The following is a 27,675-nucleotide window of genomic DNA, read 5'->3' as shown; positions in this document are numbered from 1 at the left end:
CCCTCACCCTGCAGGCATTCGCCCCTACAAATGTGACGTGTGCCACAAAGCCTTCACCCAGCGCTGTTCCTTGGAGTCCCACCTGAAGAAGATTCACGGGGTGCAGCAGCACTATGCCTACAAGCAGCGCCGCGACAAGCTGTACGTCTGTGAAGACTGTGGCTACACGGGCCCCACCCAGGAGGACCTGTACCTGCATGTGAATGGTGCCCACCCGGGCAGCGCGTTCCTCAAAAAGACATCCAAGAAACTGGCAGCCCTCTTGCAAAACAAGCTGGCATCCACGCTCCAGGGCAATGCCAACCTGAGTGAGGAGGAGGAGAAGTAGGAGAGGGCGTGGATGCCAATGCTGCCACGTGTCCACAGATTCCCGGTCTTGAGGGCCCCCTGACCCACGGGCTCTTTCTAAGTCCAAGTGTTCCGTCCATCTCTCTGTCCTCTGGGGGCCTCAATGGGGGGCTCCGTTCCAAGGCTGTCAGTGATAACAGTGGCTTCAGGCCCCCCATAACCTGTATCCTCAGGAACACTGTCACATGAATGAAAGCTTGTGGATGGCTGTGGTCACCATCTGGGGTTTGGGGTTTGTTTTTTTTTTTTTAGGATTTTCACACATGGAGGCAGGGGTGTTCTTAAGAGAGACACTCCTTGGAGAGATTGATAATGGTGCCTTGAAATAAAAGTACTTCCACTTGAAATGCTACTCCAGCAGGGAAAATGAATCCTATTATTCTGAAAGAGTTAGCAGGAATTATTTTAATAAAGGAAACGTCCTTGTGAAATTTTCCTGATCAGAATGAAACAGGAGAGCATTGACCTGTAGCTCTCTGTCCAGGGCTTATTGTGGGACCTTCGACTTCAGGCTATTTGGGGGTTGATGTTTTGTACCAGTGGGTGGGTTTGAAGAAGGGCATCTTGAGCGTTGGGTAAAGGTAAACAGACAGCTGGTGATATGAGTGCCCCACACGTGGCTGCCAGGCAGAGGCGCTGGGCTCAGGTTGGCAGGCGGCTCACAGATGCTCTTTGGGCCAGGGTGTTGCTGCAGAGATGCTCTGGCCTCCAGGACCGGGCCTGCTGGCTGAAGGCCATGCCCCCCTCCGTGAGTCCAGCACCGGGGACACCGTGAACATCGTGGGGCCGAGGCTGGAGCATGAGGAGCCCCTGGGGGCTCTCAGTGCCCCTGCAGCGGGGGGCCAGGGGGGAGAGGTGATGGCGGTGTCAGCATTTCCTTCAGGGCATGTGACTGCTGCGCGAGGTGACCTTTGGCCACCTTCACCTCCTCACGTGGGAGGTTAACAGTAAGGCCGACGGGGGACGGCGAGTGTGTGAGGTGGTCTCCAGGGTCCTTCTGTGCCTGCAGGGGCCGAAGGAAGGACCCAGAAGTCTCAGGAGCCCCTGTGGCCAGGAGGGATTGACTTGTAGGAGGTGCCAATCAGCTGTGCCTGGGTGCTGGTGGGGCGGAGTGCACAGGTTCATTTCCACTCTGAAGGTCAAGGAAATCTTTCTTTGGGAACATTTGGATGGTGAGGCCATTTTCTTATTTCCTCCCTCCCATCCATCATCCTCCCTTGCTCCTCTCCTCCCCTCCCCCCTTCCCTCCCACCTTCTCTCCCTACTTCTCCCCCCTGACCCCTCCCCTGCCACCACTGTGGGCAGGGCCTCATGCCAGGATCCGGGCAGTTTAAGTGGTACATCCCGTAACTCAACGTTTCTTTGCCGAGTCAGCACTTTTCTTCCGGAAGGAAGGGAGGGAGGGAGGAAATAAATCCTCTTTCCGAGCACCTACGATGCACCGGGCACTGAGCCAGGCACCCCTTGCTGCATGATGTCCTCTAGAGCACTCCTGGGGGGTCAGCATCCCTGTGCCAGGTGGTAGGGGGCAGGGGAGGCAACCACAGAGGCCTTCGGCCGGGCTGGCCGCTGGAGGAAGGGTCCAGGGCCCCTAAATCTGGTCAGAAATCCTTTTTCCCTCCCTCTCCCCAACCTCCCTTCAAAAAGGAAAGACAAGGCCTCAGGTCTTGGCTACACAAGAGGCAAACATAAGACTAGGGCAGGCTTTGGGGGATCATCACTTCTCTGGCTTCTCTGAAGGTAAGGCTCAGTGCTGCGGGCCAGCCTGAGGGGTCCTGCTCTGCTGCATCTGAAGGTCTGGGTGTTTGGGCTGAGGCTGCAGTGCCACGTGGTCTAAATGGCCACGTTCAAGCATCGGCAGTGGCAGGGTTGCCCTTGGGACCCACAGTGGCATGTGGGGTGTGGTGGTTGCCCAGTGCAGCCTCAAGGGATACAGCCAGTACTGAGTGCTAAGCCCTGGTCCAGTGGGCAAACTGGGTTGTGTCTCCACAGTTGATACAGGGAGAGAGGCTAGAAGGTGGCTGATTTGCTTTCCTCAGTTAATCTGGCATTCCTGTAAAGGAATATATCTCAATGACTGGCTGGGCCAGCTGGCCTGTGGCCGGTTTTGCATAGGGAATTGTGAACTAGCTGACGTGGTGTTCTCTTTAGGGTCAGATTTTTATTAAACAGAACTCTTCTGGTGGCACGTGACAGAAGCTCAGTTTAAAATGACTTTAACAGAAAAAAAGAATGTATTAGCTGCAATGTCTAGTGTTTTTCCACCTTCACGGGTGGCTGGATCTAGGTGCTTAAATCATATCATCCAGCTTCAGGGGTGGCTGGATCTAGGTGCTTAAATCATATCATCCTTTATCTTTCTGTCTTTTATCCAGTTTTCCTCCAGGTGGCTTCTTTCTCAGGCAGATTCAAGTGGGGGCTGGATGGCCATCCACTGCCCTGGATGTCTGTGCAGCAGCCCAGCAGAAGGGGGGTTTATCTGTTAGCCAAAGATCCTGGGCTGATGCTTCCTGTGTCTGACTGGCCACGTCTGGCTCTTGTCATCACCTCTCCCCTCCAACCCTAGCCAATCACTGTGCTCTGCTGGCCCAGGCCAGAGCCGTGTGCTCCTGCCTCCTCTGAAGCAGGGCTGGAGAGAGCAGGCTGGCTACACCTCTGGCTTGGGAGGGGTGGGAAAGTGGTTCCCCGGCAGAAAGCAGGGTGCTGTGCCCAGAGAGGAAATGGATGTTGGGTAGGTGTACCAGCTAAGACAAGGCACAGCTGCTTGAACAAAGATTCCCAGCATGTGGTATGGCTTAAAGAAGAGAGAAGGGTGTTTTCTTCCTCACCTTGCGGCTCTGGGTTGGTGGGTAGTTCTCCATACCATCACTCAGGGACTGGGACCTCTTTTTTTAAAAAAATAAATTTATTTTATTTATTTAATTTTGGCTGCTTTGGGTCTTTGTTGCTGCATGCGGGCTTTCTCTAGTTGCGGTGAGCGGGGGCTACTCTTCGTTGCGGTGCGCGGGCTTCTCATTGTGGTGGCTTCTCGTTGCAGAGCGTGGGCTCTAGGTGCGCGGGCTTTAGTAGTTGTGGCGCGAGGACTCAGTAGTTGTGGCTCGTGGGCTCTAGAGTGCAGGCTCAGTAGTTGTGGTGCACGGGCTTAGTTGTTCCGTGGTATGTGGGATCTTCCCAGACCAGGGCTCAAACTCATGTCTCCTATGTTGGCAGGCGGATTCTTAACCACTGTGCCACGAGGGAAGTCCTGGAACCTCTTTCGTCTGTTGCCCTGGGACCTTGTGAACGTGTGCATGGTTGGAGCTGGGGTTCTGGTTTTCACCCAGTAAGAGAATTGTCCTGGTTTGGTTTCCTCCAGAAGCTGCTGCTGAGTCAAGAGTTCAAGTTCAAGTTGCTGGCTTAGAAGGTGATCCCAGAAAGCGACAGATGTAGGGAGGTGGGGAAGTGGGACAGGAAAAGAAAGACAACGAATGAAAGGACTGTAACCAGGGAAGTTACTGATGTGGGCAGTTGGAGCTTAATCCGAGAGGGGATTGCTGGGAGACAGTTCCCCCACAGGAGGGGCATAGCAAGCCATGGTCCACTAGCTCCCCATGACTGGGGGTTTGGTTGAGGGTGCTGGCATTGGGGGCATTCATTTCTTGGCGCTTCCAACCTGCCCTGTGCACTGGCCAGGCATGATTCTTGTGCCAGGAAAAGCCCTCAGGCAGAGTTCAAGGGCTTGGCCATGAGCAATCTTATATACCAACCACATACAGCAGATGCTGAGGGGACCTGGGTGGGGCAGCCCTGGGTCTGGTACAGGTGTGGACGGGTCACATCCACCCTCTGAAGCTGCTACCCGGATGTGGCACACAGCCTTTCCACTCACATTCCAGGGTGAGGGTTTCGCCACGTTACCTGGCGGGGCAGAAAAGTGCAGCTTCTCAGTCATAGGCTTTTGTATGCCAGAGCAGGGGATTATGGGAGCAACTCGTGGTCTTTGGCGTGGCAGGCAAAGCCAGCTGACGACCACCCGAGCCTCTGACCCCCTCCTCCTCCCAACCCTGTTTGTTTGTCCTGCTCTCAGCCAGTTGTCAGGAAATCCAGCTACAGTGTCCAGGGTCATGATTTAGGGCACTGGTTCTCAGGTTGGCAGCCCTGGAACCTTAAGTCTGTAAGTGGTGAGGGTGGAGATGGATGAGCTATTGTCAACATCTTCTGTCCCTCATTGGAAACCATTTACTAGCCTGTACGAAGTCCACCCAGCAACGTCTTTGCTTTTGGTTGGTGTTAGGTCAGCACCTAGTATGGAAACTGATTCTTGTGCTCGTCAGAAGTGCCCCTGGTAGTTTGTTTCAGAGAGAGGGATCTGTCATCAACCTATGTGCTTTATTTGGTTGATGTCTTAGGTTGGGTTCCTTGAAGCAGCCTGAGACAGGGAATCTAGGGTACATGATTTACTGGGGGAGGCTCTCAGGAGAAACCAATAAGGAGGTGAGGGATGCAAGTTACAACAGAGAGAAACCAGGCAAGGCTGTGGGTTCCGCTGGAGTCTAGCCTCAGCCCGATCCCAGGGGGAGCTCTGGAGTGTGAGGTGCCATAGACAGTGTCCCACCGCAAGGCCAGGGGCCGGCCATTGGCTGTGGCTTATCCCTGGGTGGGGAGGGGGAAGGCAGGACCACTGGCTGTTCAGCAGCCAACCCTTTTGGAACCTGGGGGTGGTTCACGTGGAGGTTTCCAGGGTGAGGGAGGGAGAAATCACAGGAGTGGATTCTTAGGGGTGAAGGAGATTGAGGTCCAATAGCTGTACTTTGATAAGGGCCCTCTGGGAGCTAAAGGAGTGAATCACTTATTGCAAATTATGTGGTGTCTGGGGGGGAAATAAAAAATGTTTTTAAATGTATGCAGAGAAATGTCTTCCCTCCAGATTCGTTTCTCATCTGCCAAACCTCTACTGTCATCATCAGCCACTCTTAGCTTCTTGTGTACCTTTCTTGAGTTTCTTTACTCATATAGAAGCAAATAGGAATATATGTATCCTTGTTCTCCACTGCTGTTTTTAAAATTAATGTATAGCATTATGCATACTCTTTGGAACCTTGCGTTTTTCTTTCTGAATTTTTTTTAAATTGAAGTATAGTTCATTTACAATGTGTTGGTTTCTGGTGTACAGCAAAGTGATTCAGTTATACATATATATTCTTTTTCATATTCTTTTCCATTACAGTTCATTAAAAGATATTGAATATAGTTCCCTGTGCTATACAATAGGACCTTGTTGTTTATCTATTTTATATATAGTAGTTTGTATCTGCTAATCCCAAGCTCCTAATTTATCCCTCCCCCCTCCATTTTTCTTTTAATAATACATCTAGTAGCTCTTTCCATAGTAGTACAAAAAAGTGATCTCATTCTTCTTTATAGCTATCTATTATTGTATTGTATGGATGTACCATAACTTAGGTTATCTGTCTTCTACTGATGGACATTTATGTTGTTTCCAAAGTTTTGCTACTACGAAGAATGATACAATGAATAACTCTGTACATATGTGATTTCACATATGTGCAGACATATCTGTGGGATAAACTCCCAGAAGTTGTTAGGGCTACGGGTGGACCTGCCATAACATTGATCAATATGGCCCAATTCCTCAGCATGGAGATGTACCAATTTGATTAGCAGTCCCACCAACAAAGTATGAGATGGCCCTTCTCCCCACCACCCTGCTGACCTTATATTGCCATGGTTTGGGATTTGGACCAATCTGACAGGGGAGAAATAGTTTCTCAGTGTAATTTTTTTTTTTTTTTTTTTTTTTGCGGTACGGGCCTCTCACTGTTGTGGCCTCTCCCGTTGCGGAGCACAGGCTCCGGACGCGCAGGCTCAGCGGCCATGGCTCACGGGCCTATCCGCTCCGCAGCATGTGGGATCTTCCCAGACCAGGGCATGAACCCGTGTCCCCTGCATCGGCAGGCAGACTCTCAACCACTGCGCCACCAGGGAAGCCCTCTCAGTGTAATTTTGTTTTACGTTTTTCTTATTCTGTGTGAGAGAAAGAGGTTACATGGCTTTTTATATGATTAAGGGCTGTTTGTAGTTCCTTTTCCTGGGAGCTTCCTGAATGCCCATTTTTCTGTGGGGTGGTTGGTCTTTTTTTTCTGCCCAACCTGTAGGAATTTGTTTTGAATGTATCAGGAAGTTTTGTTCTTTGTGGTCGAAGTTGCTGGTTTTCTCCCAGATCGTTGTCATTTATTCTTCAATTTTGCTCATGCTGTTTTTGGGGTTTTTTTGGGGGGGGGGCAAGCAGAAGTTTTGTGATGTTTTTGTAGTTTGAATTGATCCATCTTTTTCTTTTATGGCTGCTGGAGACCGAGTCATACTTAGAAAGGCCTTCCCACTCCAAGGTTGTACTGGAATCCTGTCATGCTTTTTTCTAGGACTTTAACGGTTTCATTTTATCATGTATAAATCTTTGATCCATTTGGACTATTTCCTGGCGTATAGTGGGAGGTATGGATCCAACTTTATCATTTTCCAGATGGCTGACAAGAGATATTTTTTAACAGGGAGCTGGTCCAAAACACACCAGAAAACACTGTCTTCAGGAAAAGGTCTTATGCCTCAGCAGAAGGTATAGCAAATTATAGTGGGGAGCAGTTTTCTTTAATTAGCAGAGTTTCATTTGTTCAGCGAATATTAACTGAGTGCTCACTGTGTGTTCGGTACTTTTCTAAATACTGATGCTGGAAGAAATGGACCCAAGTCCTTGCTCTCTGGGAGCACCTATTCTCCTGGGAGGAGACAGATAAGAAATAAGCAAATATAGACTATGTGGTTTTTGTTTGTTTGTTTGTTTGTTTGTTTGTTTGTTTGTTTGGCTGCACTGTGCAGCTTGTGGGATCTTAGTTCCCTGACCAGGGGTTGAATCCAGGCCCAGGGCAGTGAAAGCACCGAGTCCTAACCACTGGACCGCCAGGGAATTCCCCTATGTTAACTCGTATAGAAAAAAATAAAATTTGGTGTTCCAGTTACTATGGCTATAAAAACTGTGTCAAAACTTCAGGGCTCTCTGGGGCAGGCATTGGGACCGGGAACAGCACAGGGGCAGAGGGGATGGCTCTCCTCTGCTCCAGGGTGTCTGGGCCTGTGGACTGTCTGAGGGCTCTTTCACTCGTGCCTCTGGGGGCCGATGCTGGCTGTCACCTGGGGTCTGGATTCCCCTCCCTGTGGGCCTCTCCTTATGGGGTCTCTCTGTGGGTTTCCTCCAATGTGGTAGGTTCCCAGGGGCGTGTTCTGAAGCCTTCGGAGTCCTGCAGGGTCACTTCTGCCCCATTTTATGTCAGAAGCGAGTCCCTAAGGCTGGTTCACATTGAGGGGAGGGAAATGAGTCTCCCTTTTGATGGGAGGAGTGGTTCTAGAAGAGCTTATGGGAACCATCCATGTTGCTACGGCCCTTTTTAGAAAATGGAATCTGCCACCTACAGCAAGGAGGCTGGGACCAGGATGGACAGGCGATGTTGGTGGGGAGTTTTGGTGTTTTGTTTTGGGGGGGCAGGGACGTGTGGCTTGGAAGAAGTGAGGGCAGAGCGAAGAGCAAAGGCCGAGGCCGGGAAGCAGGAGTGCGTGCGGCCTGTCTGAGAGCATGGGGTGAGGAGAGCTGGCGCAAGTGTCGACAGGTCAGGGAGGTTGGGGGCAGCAGGTGGCCACTGCAGGCCGTCGTGAAGACGTCAGCTTTACTTCTGAATGAATCAGGAAACCATCGAGAGCTTTGCGCTAAAGAGTAACAAGATCTCACTTAGGTTTGAGCGGACTGGCTGTGGCTGCTGTGGGAACAGATTTGGAGGTGGGAGGCCTGGGTGGAGGTGGGGAGGCCAGCTAGGAGGCCACTGCAGAAATAAAGGCAGGACACAAGGAACGTTTGGACCAGGGTGATGGTGGAGGCGGTGGCAGGAACGTCCAGATGCCGGCTATGTTTTTGAAAGTAGTGCTAACGGGGTTTGTTGATGATGGGTTATCGACAGGCCATACATCTTTCTTTGTCTGGGGCAGCTCCAGTGTATATATGAACGACACGATCATCACCCTGGTGATGAGAAAGAGAGAGGAGTCAAGGATGGCTCCAGAGTTTTTGTGCGAGCGGCGCAGTGCCATTTACTGAGGCGGGGACGACCAAGCGTGAGGAGCTGGATTGGGGAGGGGTGGAGTCAGGAGTTCCGCTTTTGAGCTTTTCAAGTTGCTGATGTTGCTGATGAGCCATCCGCGTTGTCTGGGAAGGTGGGAGCTCCCTCCTGAGGTCAGAGGTGGAGATGGGAACCTCAGCCTCGCTGGAGCAGAGAGTGAGAAGCCACAAGGCTGGATGCTGTCCTTCCAGCTAAGAGAAGCACCGTGGGCACGTGGGCACGCTGGCGTGGAGGTTAGGGAGTGAAGGGGGGACCCAGTGATGGGGACTAAAAAGGAGCTGTCATCGGACAGGAGGGACGCGGTGGAGGCAGTGAGGCGGGTGCACCTTCACGGGTGTTTTCCGTCACCGGTGGGCACCTGCTCATCCCTTTGGATGAAAATCTTTATCAGTTGTGTGTATTTCCTCATCTTAAATGAAGGACTGTGAACACAATCCGATCTGCTACGAGTGACCCGGTCACTTTATAAACGTCGCCTGTGGTCACACCGTTTGTTTGTAAGCCTTGGCGAGGCGCCGTGGCCCACGGGCTGCTTGTTCCCACGCCCTGCAGCCCAGGCCGTCCCACCTGCTGCTGCACAAAGCATCTGCCCTCCCCCGGCCATCACTTTCTCCTTATCCTCTCACCGCGCCTCCTGCTTTCATACAGGACTTGTCTGATGACCGGCTCGTGGGGCACCCTGGAATCACAGGTGATGCGGGGGCTGTCCTGTGACCTTTGGTCCCTGTTTAGGCTGCTTTCCTTACTTCTTCATTTTCCCTGGATAATTGCTTCCTGGAAGGTGACTTTTGGATAAGCGGAGTGAACTGTAAAAGTTATTCTGATTCACCTGGTTATACAGCAGCAACTAACACAACAGTGTAAAGCAATTATACCTCAATAAGGATGTTTAAAAAAAAAGTTATTCTGCTGCCAACTTAATTATGTTGCTCACTGTTTACTAGGCAGCCCCACCCCACGTGTCTCAAATGTCGTGTTAGACCCCGGAGTGGGGGGCTGCAGGGAGTGACCCATTAGTTCACTCATACAGGTATTAGTCGTGGGCCTACAGACAAAGCAGGCAAAAAACCATGCCTGTCTGTTTCCAGTACATTTTGATTTATAGAAGGTAGGACACAGATAAATTAGTGAAACATGGAGCACACGCTGTGTAGGGGGTGCTTAGTGCTGTGGAGTCACCCAGCAGAGAAGGTGCTTGCGAGAGTCAGGTGGTGGGGGGCTGTGGGTGAAACAGGTGGTCCTGGGCCTTGGTGAGAAGATGACGGGGAGTCTGCACCCCAAAGCTCGCAATCCAGCAGCATCGAGATCACATGACTGTTGTGGGTCACGGCATGTCCGGTGCTTCCCGTCACACCGAGGTCAACCCTCTGCTCCCCTTCCGTGGCCCGCAGGTTGCCCCCTGACCTCGTGGCCCAGCGCTCAGCTCCAGCCTCGGTGACTCTGCTTTTCTCTCTCACCCCAGGCACAGTCCTGCCTCAGGACCTTTGCACGCCCTTGACTGCCACATGTCTCTCTCCTTCATTTTATTCTGGTCTCTGCTGGAATGTTGCACAATCAGTGAGGCCTTCTGGGTGGCCGCCCCCCAGTGCTCTGTCCCCTGTGCAGCCCCCTCCCACGCTGAATCTGTGTTGGCCCCATGACACTAACCAACACTGTGTGTCAGAGGTGATGCTGTGCTACTCCAGGCCTAAGCCTGACGATGGCCTGGCAGCTTCTGCTTTTGAATTTGGGGAGCCCTGAGCTGCCATGTAAGAAGTCCAACTACCTTGCTGGAAAGGCTGTGGGAAAGGCCACATGGACAGGCTACCCAGAGAGGGAACAGCCCTGAGACTGCATGGAGAGAGGGGCCCAGTTCTCCTGACATCCCAGCAGAGCCCGGGCTTCTCACCATCCTGCCAGGACACAGATGTGTGAATGAATCACCCTGGTCGTTCTCACCCAGGGAAGCCTCAGATGACTCTAGCCCCAGCGAAACTCCATGGGGTGCGGGGGAAGGGGGTGCAGAAGAACCACCCAGCTGAGCCCAGTCAGTCCACAGAATCTTGAACGATAATAAATTGATTGTTTTCATCACTTAGTTTTGAGGTGGCTGCAAATAACTGGAACCCTGCCCCTGGCCACCCACTCAAACTGCAGCCTCTGTCTCTATTTCCTTCACAACACTTAAATTTCCTGACATTTATCCATGCATTTGTTTACTATCCATCTCTCCCACTGCCACCCTGAAATCTCCATGAGGTGGGAATTTTGTTCGTTCTGCTCACGGCTTTATCCCTGGAGCTGAGGACAGTGCTTGGTTCATAACAAGCCCTCCATACATACTTATTGAATGGATGAGTGGATAAGTATCCCCTCTTCTGAGATCAAAATGGCCTTGGTTTTAGAATGACCCTTTTTCTCTAAGAAAAAAAAATCCAATCCCCAGCTCATAAGGGTGCACACTGTTCTGTGAGTACCTCCTGTAACTGACCTTAGGCATGAGAATCTGCACATTTTTATTGAACTCCTGCTACATGGAAGACTGCTTGGAAAACTAACAGATAAACATTTAAAAATAAAACAGCAACTTTAAACGAATCCAGTTGTGTGTTTGGAGAATACCCTGTGTTCCCAAAGAGGGGACAAGAAACAGTAGGTGATGGGAAGCCAGCCAGAGGAAGGGGCGGAGGTACCAGGCACCAGGTACCAGCTAGGAGATGCATGCAGGGCTGCTCATGCCTCCCGGGGCCCGCCCCACACACCCCGCCACGGAATAATCCCCCGGAGAGGCCTCCCGGGCCCCTGAGTCCGGCCTCCTCTGCAGAGGGCCTGAGTCCTGCGGCTGCCACCACGGTCCACACAGTTGCTATTTCGGGTCTCTCCTTGGTTCCATCCGCCTGACGTTTTCTCATCGGATTCCAAGCCCAGTGCACCATTTTAGCTGACGTGGGGGAGTGTTTCGTGGGGACAGCAGATGGATGGGATGACAGCTAGCAGGCTGGTGAGGACAGCTGGGAAGTGCTTCTCCTGTGCCCGAGCTGTTGGCTGTGCACGTGCCCATTGGAGTCTGGACGTGCCTTGGGAGCAGCAGCCTGCGCTGGGGACGCCGTGTGAGCTGCTTCCATGTCCTGTGCTGCTAAGCATCCTCGTCCATTCATCCAGTCGACCAACTAACTCACGGACTGACCCGGCAGCAGATCTGAGACAGTGGCTTATTTGCCCCCAGGAAGTGTGAGGTGGTTGTGGGGAAGTGAAACACAAGAGAAGAAAGCCCGGGGTTAACCGGGAGCAGGTTACTGTTGTGGGCAACCGGTCCTCAGCCCCACTGCAGGGCTCAGGGCACCCCAAGGGGTGGGGAAGCTGGGCTCTTCATCCACCACCTCCTGTGCTCCACTGGCTGAGGGTGGACCCCCGGGCATTACCCTCGTGGAGTTAGGTCTGCCTGCAGCCCGACGAAACCTCCAGGCAGAAGTTCTCAGGTTCTTACTAAGATGCCTTAGTCAGCTCGGGCTGGTACAACAAAGTACCATAAATAGGGTAGCTTAGAAACAACAAGAGATGTATTTCTCACAGTTCTGGAGGCTGCAAGTCCAAGATCAGCGTGGTAGCATGGTTGGGTTCTAGTGAGGATCCTTTTCCGGGTTGCAGACAAATTCTCGCCAAATTCTCGTGTCCTCACATGGCAGGAGGAAAGCAAGCCAGCTCTTCCTTTAAGGCCACTAATTCCATCATGAGGGCTCCACCCTCAAGACCTAATCGCCTGCCAAAGGCCCCACTTCCAAACACCATCGCATTGGGATTGAGGCTTCAACATACGAGTTTGAGGGGACACGGCCCATTGCACCATGGTTTGGAACAGCGAGCGCAGAGGGGACGTGGACAGGGTGAGGCAGGGTTTGCTACACCGACCAGCACTGCCTGTGCGTCCGCTGCAGGTGAGGTGTGGTGCCAGACCTGGGGGCAGAAGAAACACAAACTGTCTAGTGGGGGCAGTGGCTGTATGAGCAGAAGAGGTGAACGCAAACGCAGAGGCCTGGCTCAGACGCCGCGGGAGGCAGACCACACTGAGGGCAGCGAGGAGCTTCGCAGGGCAGGGGACGTGAGCCGGCTCTTGACAGCCGCTAGAAGTTCAGGGTCATGTGCGCATGGTCAGCCACTCACAGCGTCTCTGCCTCACGTGGCGCTGCCTTCTGTGAGGCTGGACAGCTGGGATACTTGCTCCCCCAGGCATTTGACAAAGGGGGCTGGGCTCAGGCAGCTCCACATCCTAGGGTGACACCTTTGATGCTAGGTGGGGATGGACAGCAGCCCAGTGGCCCTGGTGACCAATCAGAGGGTCCTGGCATTGGAAGTGGTCGGAGAGGCCCCTGGCCCTGCCTCCTTGCCCAAGTCCTGTCTGGCTGGCTCCTTGCTTTTAAGACCACACGGGTGGGGAGTGTGCCCACGCTTTGTCACCTGTGCCAGTGATTAAGGAGCAGACCATCCCTTCCTTGCACCCACTTCTTCATGCCTGGCCTCAGGGAATATCCTTATGACCTGCTCTGTTTACACAGTAGCTTACACATTAAGAAGCAAAGTGACATAAACGCTCATGATCAGTTCTTACAGCCACTCTGTAAGGCAGGTAAGAAGTTATTAGCTTTGGGAAACCAAGGTTTCCCATATGCCAACGGATGGGCCCGAGGTGACGTAGCCAGGACGTGGCAGGTCCAGGAGGCACACCCGGGTCCTCGTCCCATGTGTCTCCCTCGTTTTAGAGCCCCCCAGAGGCCCAAGGGCCGTCACGAGGGTGGGAGGGGGCTAAACAGGCCATCCTCTCCCTCTGGTCTCTGGTCTGGCCTCAGCATTTCCCAGACGGCTTGAGACCATTTTGTGTGCTGCCCATGTGCTGCTCTAAATAACATGGCCACGCAGTGAAAAAGGTCTCCGTATTGAGAAGAAAACCGCTGTAGGCTGTAGCTTTTGGCCCTTTTGCTCGAATACCCTCTTTAACCAAGAGAAAGCAGGCCTCAGATTTGGCCTTCGGAAAGCAAGGGAACTGAGAATGAATAGCACTGTTTTGTTTTTGTTGTATTTATTTTACGGTTGCCTTCTGTTTACAGCAAGTCATAGCTGTTTTTCAAGGTGGTGGTGAGATAGTTTGCTTTTGAAATAAATTTCTTTAAATAAGAAGAGTGAACCTGTTGAAAGAAAAACATCGTGTAAATAATTGTCTAAGTGGGGACTTCCCTGGTGGCGCAGTGGTTAAGAATCCACCTGCCAATGCAGGGGACACGGGTTCGAGCCCTGGCCCGGGAAGATCCCACATAATGCAGAACAACTAAGCCCGTGCACCTCAACAAAGAGTAGCCCCCGCTTGCCTCAACTAGAGAAAGCCCACACACAGTGACAAAGACCCAACGCAGCCAAAGATAAATAAATAAAATAAATGAATTTATTTTTAAAAAATTGTGTAATGGCCCTCACATATGGTAAAAGGAGTGACTTAAGTTTAGGAAATACTCGTGCCCAATAGAGATTAAACGTCTTCATTATTCATAATAATAAAACAGCTACTTTTGAGTATCGGTTATATGCCAGGGACTTTAAATTTGTTATTTCTAATCTTTATAAAAACCCTATGAACTAGTTTTTTTAAAAAATAATCTTTTACTTTTCTTTTTAAAATTTATTTTATTTTTTGGCTGCATTGGGTCTTTGTTGCTGAGCGTGGGCTTTTTCTAGTTGCAGCAAGCAGGGGCTACTCTTTGTTGCAGTGTGCGGGCTTCTCATTTGGTGGCTTCTCTTGTTGCAGAGCATGGGCTCTAGGCAGGCGGGCTTCAGTAGTTGTGCCGTGTGGGCTCAGTAGTTGTGGAGCGTGGGCTCTAGAGTGCGTGCGGGCTTAGTAGTTGTGGCATACAGGCTTAGTTGCTCCGCAGCATGTGGGATCTTCCCAGACCAGGGATCGAACCCATGTTCCCTGCATTGGCAGGTGGATTCTTAACCACTGGGCCACGAGGGAAGTCCTAGACTTTGTTTTCTTTTTTAAACTTTCACTATTCCCATTCATTTAGTGACAGTACTGACTTAAAGACATGTTATATGACATTTCAGCAACACTGCTTTTTTGACACCCTTATCTTCTGTGGAACATTTTTGTACAGATCTGTTAACAGGTATCTCTGTCTTTGATGAACAGTATCTAACATTTTCGTGCACTCATCTTCCTCAGCTGTGATCTTAGAACTCTTCACAGCAGACAGTCCAAGGCCCCTGGCTTGGAAGAACGTTTCACTGGGGCTCAGCTCAGCCCTCGGAGGCAGTTTGCAGGCACATCCCTGATGCCCACCTGCTCCTGAGCCTCCTCCCCTGGAGGATGAGGGTCGCTCAAGGAAAGCCTGCCCGGCTGGAGCCACAGAATCCCGCCACTTTATAAACAGCCTCGTTCCTAATCTACCTCCCTGCTCCTTTCTGAGTCAGCGACCCAGTCCACTGGCTGGAAGATGCTGTCCAGAGCTGTGCAGACAGGTCTCCATACCACTGCACCAGGAAAAGTGAGGACAAAATCACAAGCTGCCTCAAAAGGGGAGACGAGAAGAACTCTCACGCAATTGCTTCAATTCAAACCAGCTGTGAGTGACTAAAATGCCCAGTTTATCCCGAGGTATACATGGGTCCACTCGCATTTGGCTCTAGGCCCCTAACTGCAGTCCACTTCTCCCACCACTAGATGGCAATCCCGTTTTTTAAAATTAATTAATTTATGTATGTATTTATTTTTGCCTGCGTTGGATCTTCGCTGCTGCGCGCACGCGGGCTTTCTTTAATCGCGTCCAGCGGGGGCTGCTCTTCGTTGCGGTGTGCGGGCTTCTCATTGCAGTGGCTTCTCCTGTTGCAGAGCACAGGCTCCAGGTGCGCAGGCTTCAGTAGTTGTGGTGCACGGGCTTAGCTGCTCTGCGGCATGTGGGATCTTCCCGGACCAGGGCTCGAACCGTGTCCCCTGCCTTGGCAGGCAGGTTCTTAACCGCCAGGGAAGCCCAGCAATCGTGTTTTAAAGCAGATTTTATTCAAGCAATAACACTGTTGAAGTTAAAAAGTAAAAATAACTGTTTTCACCCCATTATGCTGGAATAAGTTAAACTCTTTTGTGAGTGAAGATGAGGGAAGGCAGGACGTTTCAGCAGCCACTCGTGGGTGCGTGAGCTGACATTGCAGTTGGCAGGGGACTGGGCAGTGATGCTCACACCCTGCACGTCCTGGGACCCGGCAGACATGGCAGGTCTCACCCTTGATAAGGACGAGGATGGCCAACATGTACTGTGTTCCTGCTGTGTGCTAGCACAAAGCCTCATTTAATTGCCACAACTCTAAGAAGTACTATTATTTCCCCTCAATTTACAAATGAGGAAGTCAGCCACAGGTCAGGTAACTTGCCCAAGGTCACAGAGCTTGTAAGTGGCAGAGCCACAATCCATACCCTGCTTCCACTGTGCTGCACATGGCTCTTGTGTTCAAGAACAGGAAAGGTACACATGGGGGTGCTCACTGAAGCACTGTCTGCAGCAGAGAAACACTGTTGGCCCATGGGCGAGACCGTAAAGCACAAGGGGACAAGGCGGAGCGCTTGGGAGCTGTGCACTAGATTTAGTGGTGGTCAACCTGGGTGATCTCAGAGACTGATGTTGAGACACAGCAGTAAAAACCAAACACCGAAATTAGAACTGTGTTACTCATGACGACCAGCACAGGTATAAGTAGTAAGACCATAAATGGATACACTCGAAATATCGCACCCCGTTTATGATGGTGTTTGTCTCAGGGGAGAGGCAAGTGGGATTAGGGAAAACGGCTTTTATCTGTAATGTCTATTATCTTTTTTCCTCTGTCTCTCTCCCTCCTTCCCTCTTGAGCAAAAAGGAAAAACCTCAAACCCTACTCTAACTCAGAATAGCATTTTATGATTGATCTTCACAAACACATCTTTTCTTTTTTAAAATATTTATTTGGCTGCGCTGCGTCTTAGTTGCGGCATGCAGGATCTTAGTTAAGGCATGTGGGATCTAGTTCCTTGACCAGGGATTTAACCCGGGCCCCCTACACTGGGAGCGTGGAATCTTACCCACTGGACCACAGGGAAGTCCCCACGAATGCAATTCTTACACTTGACAGCTGTGACTGTCAAAGCAACAGGTGAGCCTTTGCTCAGGCAGGGTATCTCCCCAGAGATTCCACCAGGCTCCCTCCTCAGGTGTAAATAGCTCATGAGTTCAGCAGGTTAGACCTCCAGCCACAGCACATCTTTGTTAACCTGGAAAAGAGGGATGGAGGGAAAGGAGGGGAGCCCGGGAGAGTCAGTTCTGCCTTTTACTTAGTAATTGATTGGTTTGGTTTAAGACAGTGCTTCTCTTTAGGACACCAGCTCCAAACAACTGAGGTATTTCTTTAAACATAAAAGTTCCAACTGTTCCCTTGTTTCCCTTTTTGTGTGTAGGAGGAGGGTACGGTAGGTTACAATCAAATGTTTAATTGCTCAGGTGGAAAGGTCAGTGACTAAAACGAATTTCCCCCCTCCAACTTCTTCTAAAGCTGTAGGCAAATTGGTTACCTAGAAACACAATGACTTATGACTAACCCGCCCCCTGTATTGACCAGGGTCAACACATACGAAACCATAGGTCATTCGTTGACAAGTTTTCCTAGAACTCTGAGGTTTATAGAGGTTAATGTTCCCAGATTAACGGAGGTTAATGGCTCTGAGCAAGAAGCCAGGTCTGAGGGGAAAAAAATCGAAAACTGTTTTTTAGTGTCAGCATGGAGCTTTTGCCAGCTGCCAAATACATTAATAAGAATGTGTAGGGAATTCCCTGGCGGTCCAGTGGTTAGGACTCTGTGCTGTCACTGCCAGGGCCTGGGTTCAATCCCTAGTCAGGGAACTAAGATCCCACAAGCCAAACAGCCGGGGGGCGGAGCGGGGGGGGGGGAAGAAGTGTAGAATTGCAGAGGAAAGGTGGAATAGCTTGGCGTGCAGATAGACAGCTTTGACTCTAATGGATTGCCTCAAAGCTCAGGACGGTACGGCTCTGTTCTGCACTTCTGTGAGGAGGCCTCCTCAGAAGAGCAATCTATACTTCCTTTTACAAATACTTTAATTATCCTCGATTAGAGGATAATCTCGCCATGTCACAAATCCTTTTTCCCTTCCCTGGAGTTTAACATGTCACATCGCTTAGGGGAACAAGTGGTTCCAAATATTAACAACACCCATGGTAGTTTTGGAACAGCTGTGACTCCGTGAGAAACTTCCTCTTCTGCTGTAGTAGTGAGACAAGCTCTTTTCAGTTGACCTCCCCCGCTCAGGGGACTGAGCCTCCTTCACTGGTGAGCCTAAGGCATATGGCAGATGCACGGAGGAACCGGTGCAGTTCCTGGTGCAGTTCTGGGGGCCTTAACTGTTTTCACTCCCACCACGCCTTCCCGGGGACTGAGGGTCTTTCATGGAACAATTCGCGCCACCTCAGCTTGGGAGATTTGGGACAGAATGACAGGTCCGAGGTGTGTTTATCTTAAGCCAAGAGAACCTACTGGGTCTGGGCTCCCCAACTCTAGGGTGAGGCTTGGTGGAGCAGTGGCCACACCTGCTGGGACAACTCCGAATGCTCTCACTTGATTTCTGACTTTGGAAATAACAGGGTACAGGAATATACGCTGCTTGAAAAATATGCGAAGTGTGTGGAGTCAACACCAGGTCTCCGTCAATCCTCCCCCCTCCTACCCGAAGCTTACTTTCCCTGTGAGGTGACCGTGGTCAAGGGCACCTCCTTCGTGTGTGCATGTACATACAACATGCCCCAGAGCTACTGGGTCAATGGTAAAATTCTGAATTAAAAAAAAAATCTAAACAATTCCAGGTTTGTGAAATCACTCTATAAATGCACAAATTTAAATAAAAAGCAAAACCAAAAGCCTCATTCCTTAATCACATCTTATATTTTATTTCTTATAATTAATAGCTAATGAAGGAAAATAGTGTTTGTAGCACCCTACTATTTTAAGACAGCAACTGTAACTTAAATGCTAATCTACTCCATAAAACAGGGAGCCTTCCCCCAGGGCTGTAGTGGGTGTTTATTAAGTTTCCCGAACCCAGTGGCAACTAGTCAGTTTTATTACTTATCAAATACAGGAAAAAATTACATGTTATTATTGTTTCCCATAGCTGGAAAATTCCACAAACAATACATTTTCTCCATGTACACAATCCCTTGACTCAAACCAGAAGCTAGCTACCAAAATACCTACAATTACGATTCTCAGACTGGAGCCTGGCTGCTTCTGAGGGTTATTTGGTGGGATGCCAATGGGCATTGCCCACGATAAGGTGAGTATGCTCCATCTGTCCAGAGAGCAATGTCTACTTGAGGCTAAGGAATCATGTTTATTTTTCAAAAATGTCAAATGGAAGCTTTTTCCCCCAAATGAAATACAGGGAACCACATACATAAAACAAGTTTTAGGAGCTGGCACTGGCAGCAGTAGTTGGCTGATACGAATTCTCACTGCACACATACCATAGGGGTGCGCACAGCCCCCCGCCCCCACTGGCGTGCCCAGGGGAAATGTTCGGCACACCAAGCCTGACCGCCCTGAATCTCTCAGTTCAAACACTGGGCGTCCTGCCTGGGACACAGAAAGGTCTATGGGGGTCCAAGAGCCGCCAACACTGTGCCAGTGTTGCTTGCCCTTTTTTTGGGTAAATGCTAGTCAGAGGTAGCAGAGCTGGTCTTTGATGTGCTAAAGTCCAGCTCTTTAAATTTAACTTTTCTGGCTTTGCCTTTTTGGTTGCAATAAATTTCAACAAATTACTAGTTCTGCTTGTGTTACTGCAGCTCTCAGACCCTGTGGCACCTCATTCCAGATCACAGGAAACAGCGATACATGTTCCCAAACTTTGAGAAAGCCCTGAACATTCCCACACAGCTTCCTGCCCTTAATCTAGTTTCTAAATATTCTGGTTCTTTTCCTTCTTTGTATATTCTTCTAGTCGAAGAAGCCACTTTGCCCAGTACTGGGAGCAGAGCTCTGCGTCCATGAAATGTGGGTGGGCAGGGGACCCGTCTTTGTAGGCAACCACGATCAAGCCGCACTGAACCTAGGAAGGAACACAGGGCAATTCCAGCATCTCCACAGTAGCAACAGAGTTGAGGTCCATTTCCTTCTTACTCCAGGGCACACTCAGAACAAAACAATCTACAGTAACAGCTCCTAACTCAATTTCTAAGATAGGTTGATGAAAAACTGGCCCAGGATACACAAGAACACAGTTAAACACTAAAGAATGGACTGTGATCATTAAAGAACTATTAACAACAACAAAAAGCCCAGGAAGAGGGGGAAAGTGCTTTTTGAAGTGGTAGAAGGGCAGCAACAGAGTAAGCGGTGGGTTACAAACAGAATAAAACCCTAAGGAGAGAAGGAGCTATAACCCAGCATCGAGCAAAGCTTTAAGTAAGCGGAGGCTCCGTGTCCTGACCTGAAAGCTGTAGTTGATGTCATGGTTTATGGCACCAACATACGCCACGACTTGCAGCGGGTTGTCAAATGTATTTTGGATGAAAGGCTTTGGCTTCTCCGATGTCTTCCAATCAATCACACACAGCTTGCCCCTAAAGAGAAACCAAAGGATAGTTCACACTAAAACGCTATTAGGCTAAACCTCTTCTTACACATAGTTTGCTACTTGTCACCCAGTGACTGTTGCTTCTATTCCCCACGTTCCACGAAGACTGCTCTCCTGAGCTTTACTTAGCGTTAAAGAGGTGTGACGTTCTCTTTCCTTTGAGCCCCTCATTCAGGTCAGCCACGAGGTATGACGGAAGATGCTTCCTAAGTGCACCCATGGGAGCTGCAGGTGCAGGCCCAGGTGTGAGTGCTGGGAAACTTCTCCAGCACAAGCTTCTAAACTTTCTAGAAGTTTCTTTGGACCTCCATGGTTTAACAGTTGACAAGGGAATTGAAACTATTATTATCTTAGTTGATTTGGCTTCAAACGTCTATCAGAACGAACCACAACAGACCAGTAGCAAAGTCCCCATCGTAAAGGACTAAGCATCGTGGTACCTCAGAAACCAAAGCTGGAGTTCAAATCCATCAACACTTAAGAGGCACCAACTATATGCAGAAATACAAATAAGAAGACCTAGTCCCTGTCCTAGAAGTTTACATACAGGGTAGGGATGTTACTATTAGGGATACTGGGAAAACAGAAAAATTCCTGCCACTTTTTTTTAGTTAAATAACCAGTACATCCCCCACCCCCACTCCATCCCGGTGGACTTCTACACTTGCCAAGCACAGATGTCAAAAGGGCCACAGGGCGGGTGCACTGAGAACCAGTGATTCTCAAAGGGCTCTATCTGCTCACTTCAGTTTCAAAATCAGCAGTTTAGAGGGAGATTTGCACAGTTACCTTCCTGTCACCGTAACCCTAGATTACAACTTATGCAAGGTATTTATAAAATCTATAAAGTCTAGCACCATCTAAAGAAATAAAATGCGAGCTACACACATCATTTAAAATTTTCTAGTAGCTACATCCAAAAAGAAAAAAAAGAAACAGGTGAAATTTTAATATTTTATTTAACCCAACATATCCAAAATATCATTTCAATATATAATTAATATTAAAAAGTTGTTAATGAGATATTTTACATTCTTTTTTGTACGAAGTCATTGAAATCTAGTTTGTATATTTACAGCATACCTCTGTTTGGACTGGCCATAGTCATGTGCTTAATGATGATCTTTTATGGCTAAAGGCTACTCTACTGGACCGTGCAGGTACAGAGGTAACATGTCATCTTTATAACTGTTTTCTATTGCTGTAGAGCTTGACAATCTATGCAAATGAAGAGAGGGCCCCAGCATCCCCAGGGCACTACCATTCCCAGTTCTCTCCCTTGAAAAAAATCAAAATACTCCACAGTAAAGACTTCTGCCACGTACCACTGTTTCTAGCAACGTACTATAACTTGTAGAACTTAATAACATGGAAAAAAACTTAGTAGTATAAGCCCAAATTAAAATTGCAATGAGACAGTCCACAAATAGCTCTTTAACAAATAAAAAAAGCTAATTTATTTTGCTCAGCCTAACTTATTTTGAAATGCAGGCTGAAATGATGAAACAGTGTTGAAACGCACGTTCCCTGTGGCCCCGCAATTTCCCTTTTAGGTCTGTACCACAGAGCAACGGTTTGCTATCCTGGGTGCAAGTGACATGCCTGGAAAAGTTAAGAAGTATTCACTCCCAGGCCTACTTCAGATCAACGGAATTTATCCAAACCTCACATATCATTCACCAAAACAAACCAACGAACCTGTGCACCTGCTGAGAGAAACTCACAACAGAATAGGAGGAGACATGGTCATTGCTGTAGTTTGTAACTGAAAAACTAGAATAACCTGAGTGCTCCCAACAGGGAAATGGATATGGTTCATTCATACCCAACAGCAGTTAAAAAGAGAGAACAGGATCAAAATAATGTTGCTTACATTTACTGAGTAGATAGTGTGCATTTTAAGTACCATACAGGGAATGTCTCATTTAACGTCTATAACAAACCTATGAGGTAGGTACTATTATTTGTCCTATTTTACAGATAAACAAATTGAGGTACAGAGAAGCCAAAGCCAAGTAAGTAGCCCAGGGTTAAGAAGAAAAGCCAGAAACCAAACTCAGGCAGCCTGTCTCCAGAGCCCAATAACTTTTAACTGGAGTTCCAAGGGTTTCACTCACAGATTTCCCCCTTATCCTATTGTATCGTTCATATGCTTTTTTTTCTTTTCTTTTTTTTTTTTTTGGAATAGGGGTATCTGCAGGTTATATCTACCCTTGAAATCTGGAGTAAGTGGTGAGAACAGTAACAGAGCAGCAATTTAAAAGCCACGGGAAGCTTTATTAAGCTCAGAGTTCCTGTCCATGTCAAACACTGCCTGGAAGCCAGGCAAAGAGTTAATTTTCAGGGCCAACAGATCAAAGTGCTATTTTTAGGGAAACAGGAAAGAAAATGCAGGAATCAAATTGGATCTCATGGCTGGTACTTTGCTTGGGGTTTGGGGGGAAGGAGAGGGGAACATGCTGGAAAACAGGCCATCCTAGGGATACTGGAAAGTTGTATCTTTTCTCCATGGAACACTTTGACTTCGGAATGTAGATTTACAAGGATGAGATGACTCTTACCTGATGTGACTTTACAGAGGCCACACCTTGAAGCGGGAATTAAAAGGAAAAACTAGCATTGGAAGGGAACCATATGTCCCAGCCAGAATGAATTCATCTCCACACTTGATGTAAAAAATTGAATACTTACTGATAATCAGCTACACAGTCCAGCAGACCTACATACTTTAGGGTCTCATGTTTAACAGCACTTTCCAGAGCCTGCACTCCACTGACATCTCTCAGAACATGCTGGATACTTTGGATGTAGCCAGATTCGAGGAGATTTTCATCAGGCTCTTTTAGGTTCCCCTGGGGTGACAGTATGCTTTCCAAGGCTTCATGAAACCGTTTCCCTTGTAAAAACATGTCTGAAAAGAAAATCAGGGGAAAAGGAAAACAACAGCAATAACAAAAAACCCCAAAACAAAGCTAATACTAAAGAACAGATACTCTATAAAACTCTCAACAATCAAATTAAAAATTACATGAATTACCTTTAAGTGACAACCCCTAAGACACCATATTTCAGCCTCTTGTGAAATACACTAAGAATGCACTTTGAAAACAAAAGAGACTAGAAGAGCTTAGATAATAAAATAGATTAAAATGAAGTATTTCTAGTAGCATTAGGTCAAAGGTAGAATTGAAGATCTGGGGGCTACAGGACCACACCTAGTGAATTTAAGTGTGAATTAAAGTGTCCATTTAACTTAGGTAACCAGTAAGTTAACTAGCTGTGATAAATAGTTATTAGACATTTAGGGAACTGTGCTTGTTTACAGTTCTTTTTACAACCAAATCTTAATTATGAACATAGGTGGAGGCATCCTTTTACCAACAGACTTAGTGACTGGCAAAGTGTGAAAATCAAGGCACACAAATTAATGTTGTGGGATTTGGGGCAGAGGGGAGGAAAATATATGACATTCTTCTCCTGCACTTTCTTTTAGGGCAAGAACAGCCTAAGACAGTGGCTCTGTCTTGAATTTTTTTTCCTCATACACTTTTTTTTTTTTTGGCCTCCATGTAGCATGTGGGTTCTTGGTTCCCTGACCAGCAATCAAGCCCGTGCCCCTTGCAATGGAAGGGTGGAGTCTTAACCACTGGACCACCAGGGAAATCCCTTCTCATACACTTTTAAGAAAAGAGGACACAAACATATTCAACAAATGCAAGAAACACTACATATTCACTTGACCCTTGATAAGGGAAGGAGAGAAAGAAAAAGAGGGTATTGCTGTGCTAAGCAGTGGCCTTGGCGCTTTCAAACTGTTAACTTTCAAACACAACCACCTGGCAAGATAAGAATCATCACCCCCATTTTAATGAAGAAGGCCTAAGCAGTGCTGTTAATTTGCCTCAAAGCAAAATGCTGGCCTGGGGCCTGGCACCAGAGCCTAAGTTCATTCTGGTCCCTCACACAGCAGAATGAGAGATGAAAACTCAGGGACCATCAATAAGATACACATAGAAACAGAACAGGAGATATACATGCTTGGAGACAGACCCACAGAAAATGAGGAAAACCATCTCATCTAATGAGGTAATGTCAAACCATATTACCTTTGTCAAGTATTTTTTACAAAGATTTTGAAAGGTCAGTTCTACCACGGGCAAAAAATGGAACTGCTTCAGGGAAACTACTTGGAAAGTGAAGTGAAATTCAACTGAGGAAATAAGTTATTCTACTCCAAATTTACTTGGCTTAATTGGACTTATTAGCACATAAAAGGCCTACAAATTTAAGACTTATGAAATTAAAACCTAGGGAAAAGAAGAGCAGTATTTATCTACAGACTAGCTTTACTGAAGCAGAACACAAACATGAAGGAAAAAAACTCGTGTATCAACAGCCAAGCAAATAGACAACTCATTCGCCACTGCAGTCTTAACCCCAGGGAGGTCTTCATATGGAAGGGGCAACAAACATGGGATCTGGGTTATAGAATCCCTTAGGATTGTAAAGCTAAGAACATTAAACATGATTAAACTTGTGAAAATAAATCTTAAAAGATTCAAGAGTTATTGCAGATAGCATCAAGTCAGAGTATTCACTCAATAAATTAAAGGAATAAAAGTGAAATGTCGGGGCTTCCCTGGTGGCGCAGTGGTTGAGAATCCACCTGCCAATGCAGGGGACACGGGTTCGTGCCCCGGTCCGGGAAGATCCCACATGCCGCGGAGCGGCTGGGCCCGTGAGCCATGGCCGCTGAGCCTGCGCGTCCGGAGCCTGTGCTTCGCAACGGGAGAGGCCACAACAGTGAGAGGCCCGCGTACCGCAAAAAAAAAAAAAAAAAAAAAAAAAAAAAAAAAAGTGAAATGTCTTCAAGTCCCAGTAAATAAAATGTATTTAAAAAAATGAGTCTCCTATATTCTGACTGACAGCGTGGATATTTTAGAATTAAAAAAATCAGTGTAGGACTTCCTTGGTGGCACAGTGGTTAAGAATCCGCCTGCCAATGCAGGGAACACGGGTTCGAGCCGTGGCCCGGGAAGATCCCACATGCCGTGGAGCAACGAAGCCCGCGCACCACAACTACTGAGCCTTCGCTCTAGAGCCCTCAAGCCACAACTACTGAGCCCACGTGCCACAACTACTGAAGCCTGGCGCGCCTAGAGCCCATGCTTCGCAACAAGAGAAGCCACCGCAATGAAAAGCCCACACACTGCAATGAAGAGTAGCCGCCGCTCACCACAACTAGAGAAACCCTGCGCGCAGCAATGAAGACCCAACGCAGCCAAAAGTAAATAAAATAAATTTATATAAAAATAAAAGGCAATTAGCTCCTGCATATAGTCCTTGCCCCAGGGAGCCAAGGAATTTACATGGGGCTCCGGCCTTGACCATTTTTGCCATGTCCAAGTGCCACCTAAATGTTTAATATTTTTTCTTTAAAACACGTGACCACAGGTTTAATGTGTCATGCATACACACAGGTTTTTTCTAAGATGCCTCAAAATAAGTGCATTGCTCTTAAATTAAAAATTAAATTGCTTGTGTACCACGAGGGGTACATGTACTGCTCTCTGGGCAGCATGGCCTAAGGAATGCTCAGTGTAAAACTTAGCTTCAACAACTATAATCCTGATGGGGGACCAGCTAATTCTCCTGTACCATTGGTCTTTTCTTTCATCTTGCTTTTGAATGGAATCTATTTTAAGAAAGCTATTCTCCTCACTTGTCTAAGAAGTTAGTGAGTTAGGAGTTGAAGGCTGAAGTTTATCAATTCTCAGTTCCTAATGAAGAACATCTGATCACCTCAATTTACTAAGACCTAAATACAGATCACATGTTCTGGCTTATTGCCCGTCTTTAAATTTATGGGTCAGTCTCTGCTGATAAGAAGAGCAAGGGGGTACTTACTAGATTCTGAACAGAATGCCTAGCAGACAACTAGAATTCCATTATGAGGTGATCGACTCTCCCATAATCAAACAAAACAGGCAATTCTAATACTTAAGTTTGTAGCTTATAAAATAAATGAATTTCATACATCTTTAGTCAAAGTCCTTGATCTCTGTGCTTCAATTTTATCTGTGAAATGGGGATAATAGTATCTGTGCTTCATAGGGTTTTCATGAGGATTAAATGAGTTAATATATAAAAAATGCTGTTAATACTAATTATCATTTGAAAGTAGTTCCTCACTAGTTAACATTAGAAAAAGAACAACTCATCCTTTTGACACTGGTGCTCTGTATTCTGGAAAACACAATAACCATACAGAATCAGGATTAAGAAAATTACTTGAAGTATATTCTGCAAAGCCATCCTCTCCCAGTTTCAGAATCATCCGACGTTTCCACCTCTCCAAACAGGAAATCTGTTCTGAGGTCATGGTCTGCTGAAGGATTCGGGTCACACTTGGTATCATATTCCTTTGCAAAGGGATTTTCAAAGGAATTGTAGGATCACTTGTTGCATTTGGTTTTCCGCTTTTCTCTGGATTGAAGAGAGGACACCAATTTCGTGGAACTTCTGCTTCTTCTTGCTTTGGGGCCTTACACTTACTCACAGGTCCGTAGAGTAAAGCATCTTCCTCAAACAAAGACTGTGGTGCCTGAGCATGGCCTCTGAATGACAAGACAGACCTTACTAAATCAGAGTACTTTTCTTGGTCCACTTCTTCATAAGGGTTCACTTTTTTCTTCCGGCCACACAAATAAGAGGAAGTGGAGAAGACCACACAGGGGGCTGGTTCTACAGAAAACCCCTTTGAACTTTTAAGCTGCCTGCAGATGGTCTGAAATACCTTCATCTTTAGATTTTTTTCACTTCCCTCTAGTCTACTTGTAATGTCCAGGACCTTTTCAATTTCTGCTTTCCTATCAAAGAGAAAAGTGGTGTTAGATATCAAATGTGTTAAATATTTGAACCATCAAAGCGAAAGCTGCAACAGTATGATATTGCACATTAAAATTGTATTCGGTAAGCTTTTTCGACATGTTTAACAGAGGAAAACAAACCTGACTCCATACTGAATCTATTACTTTAGCTATAACCTTTGTGCTCTGTTGCAGGGGGCTTAGTCTTTCCAGCTGTGCACCTTTTGGAAAAGTACGTTGCCTATAGCCTGAAATACACAGGAGAACCCATTCTCAAGGCTCTGACCTTTAAAGGTATTAACACTTTTCCAATCATATAGAGATTAAAAAGTTGCAGAACAGAAAATAACGATCTTGTTGCAGGTATATAGGAACATTGTGACCAGACCTGCGTGGACAGCTGTAAGAACAAAGGATTCTGGCACCAAGAAGTGGGCAACAAGCAGCCACACCCCCTCCCCTTTTAGTATAAAAGAAGCCTGAACTCTAACTGGGGAAGATAGTTCTTTGGGACACAAGTCCACCATCTTCTCTGGCTGCTGGCTTTCTGAATAAAGTCTCTTTACTTTGCCCTAACAGCTCATCTGTCAATTTACTGGCTTGTCCTGCAGCCGAGCTTGGACTCGGTAATACTCGGACAAAACTATTTCTAAAGGACCGG

The 27,675-nt window shown here is 47.8% G+C and overlaps 2 protein-coding genes across 5 annotated transcripts in view; one reads left to right on the top strand and one right to left on the bottom strand.

The window, feature by feature from the left end:
- OVOL2 (ovo like zinc finger 2) overlaps nt 1–695 on the top strand; it is a 28,987-nt gene extending 28,292 nt beyond the window's left edge. For all 3 annotated transcript variants that reach the window (XM_067013429.1, XM_067013428.1, XM_059039128.2), the window contains one exon: nt 15–695. In XM_067013429.1, the coding sequence (XP_066869530.1) occupies nt 15–328 (314 nt within the window). In that variant the 3' untranslated portion in view covers nt 329–695. The remainder of the gene's footprint in view (nt 1–14) is intronic.
- A 17,741-nt stretch (nt 696–18,436) lies between these two features.
- The window catches only part of MGME1 (mitochondrial genome maintenance exonuclease 1), a 10,616-nt gene continuing 1,377 nt past the window's right edge, over nt 18,437–27,675 (bottom strand). For both annotated transcript variants that reach the window (XM_067013426.1, XM_059039127.2), the window contains exons 2-5: nt 26,437–27,014; nt 22,837–23,056; nt 19,999–20,131; nt 18,437–19,617 (exon numbers count right to left, since the gene is read on the bottom strand). In XM_067013426.1, the coding sequence (XP_066869527.1) occupies nt 19,468–19,617; nt 19,999–20,131; nt 22,837–23,056; nt 26,437–26,947 (1,014 nt within the window). In that variant the 5' untranslated portion in view covers nt 26,948–27,014 and the 3' untranslated portion in view covers nt 18,437–19,467. The remainder of the gene's footprint in view (nt 19,618–19,998; nt 20,132–22,836; nt 23,057–26,436; nt 27,015–27,675) is intronic.

The sequence above is a fragment of the Kogia breviceps genome, chromosome 14, assembly GCF_026419965.1.
Source record: "Kogia breviceps isolate mKogBre1 chromosome 14, mKogBre1 haplotype 1, whole genome shotgun sequence".
Classification (NCBI taxonomy): domain Eukaryota; kingdom Metazoa; phylum Chordata; class Mammalia; order Artiodactyla; family Physeteridae; genus Kogia; species Kogia breviceps.
Note: the sequence above shows the minus strand (reverse complement) of the source record. Positions and strands in the feature narration are given on the sequence as shown.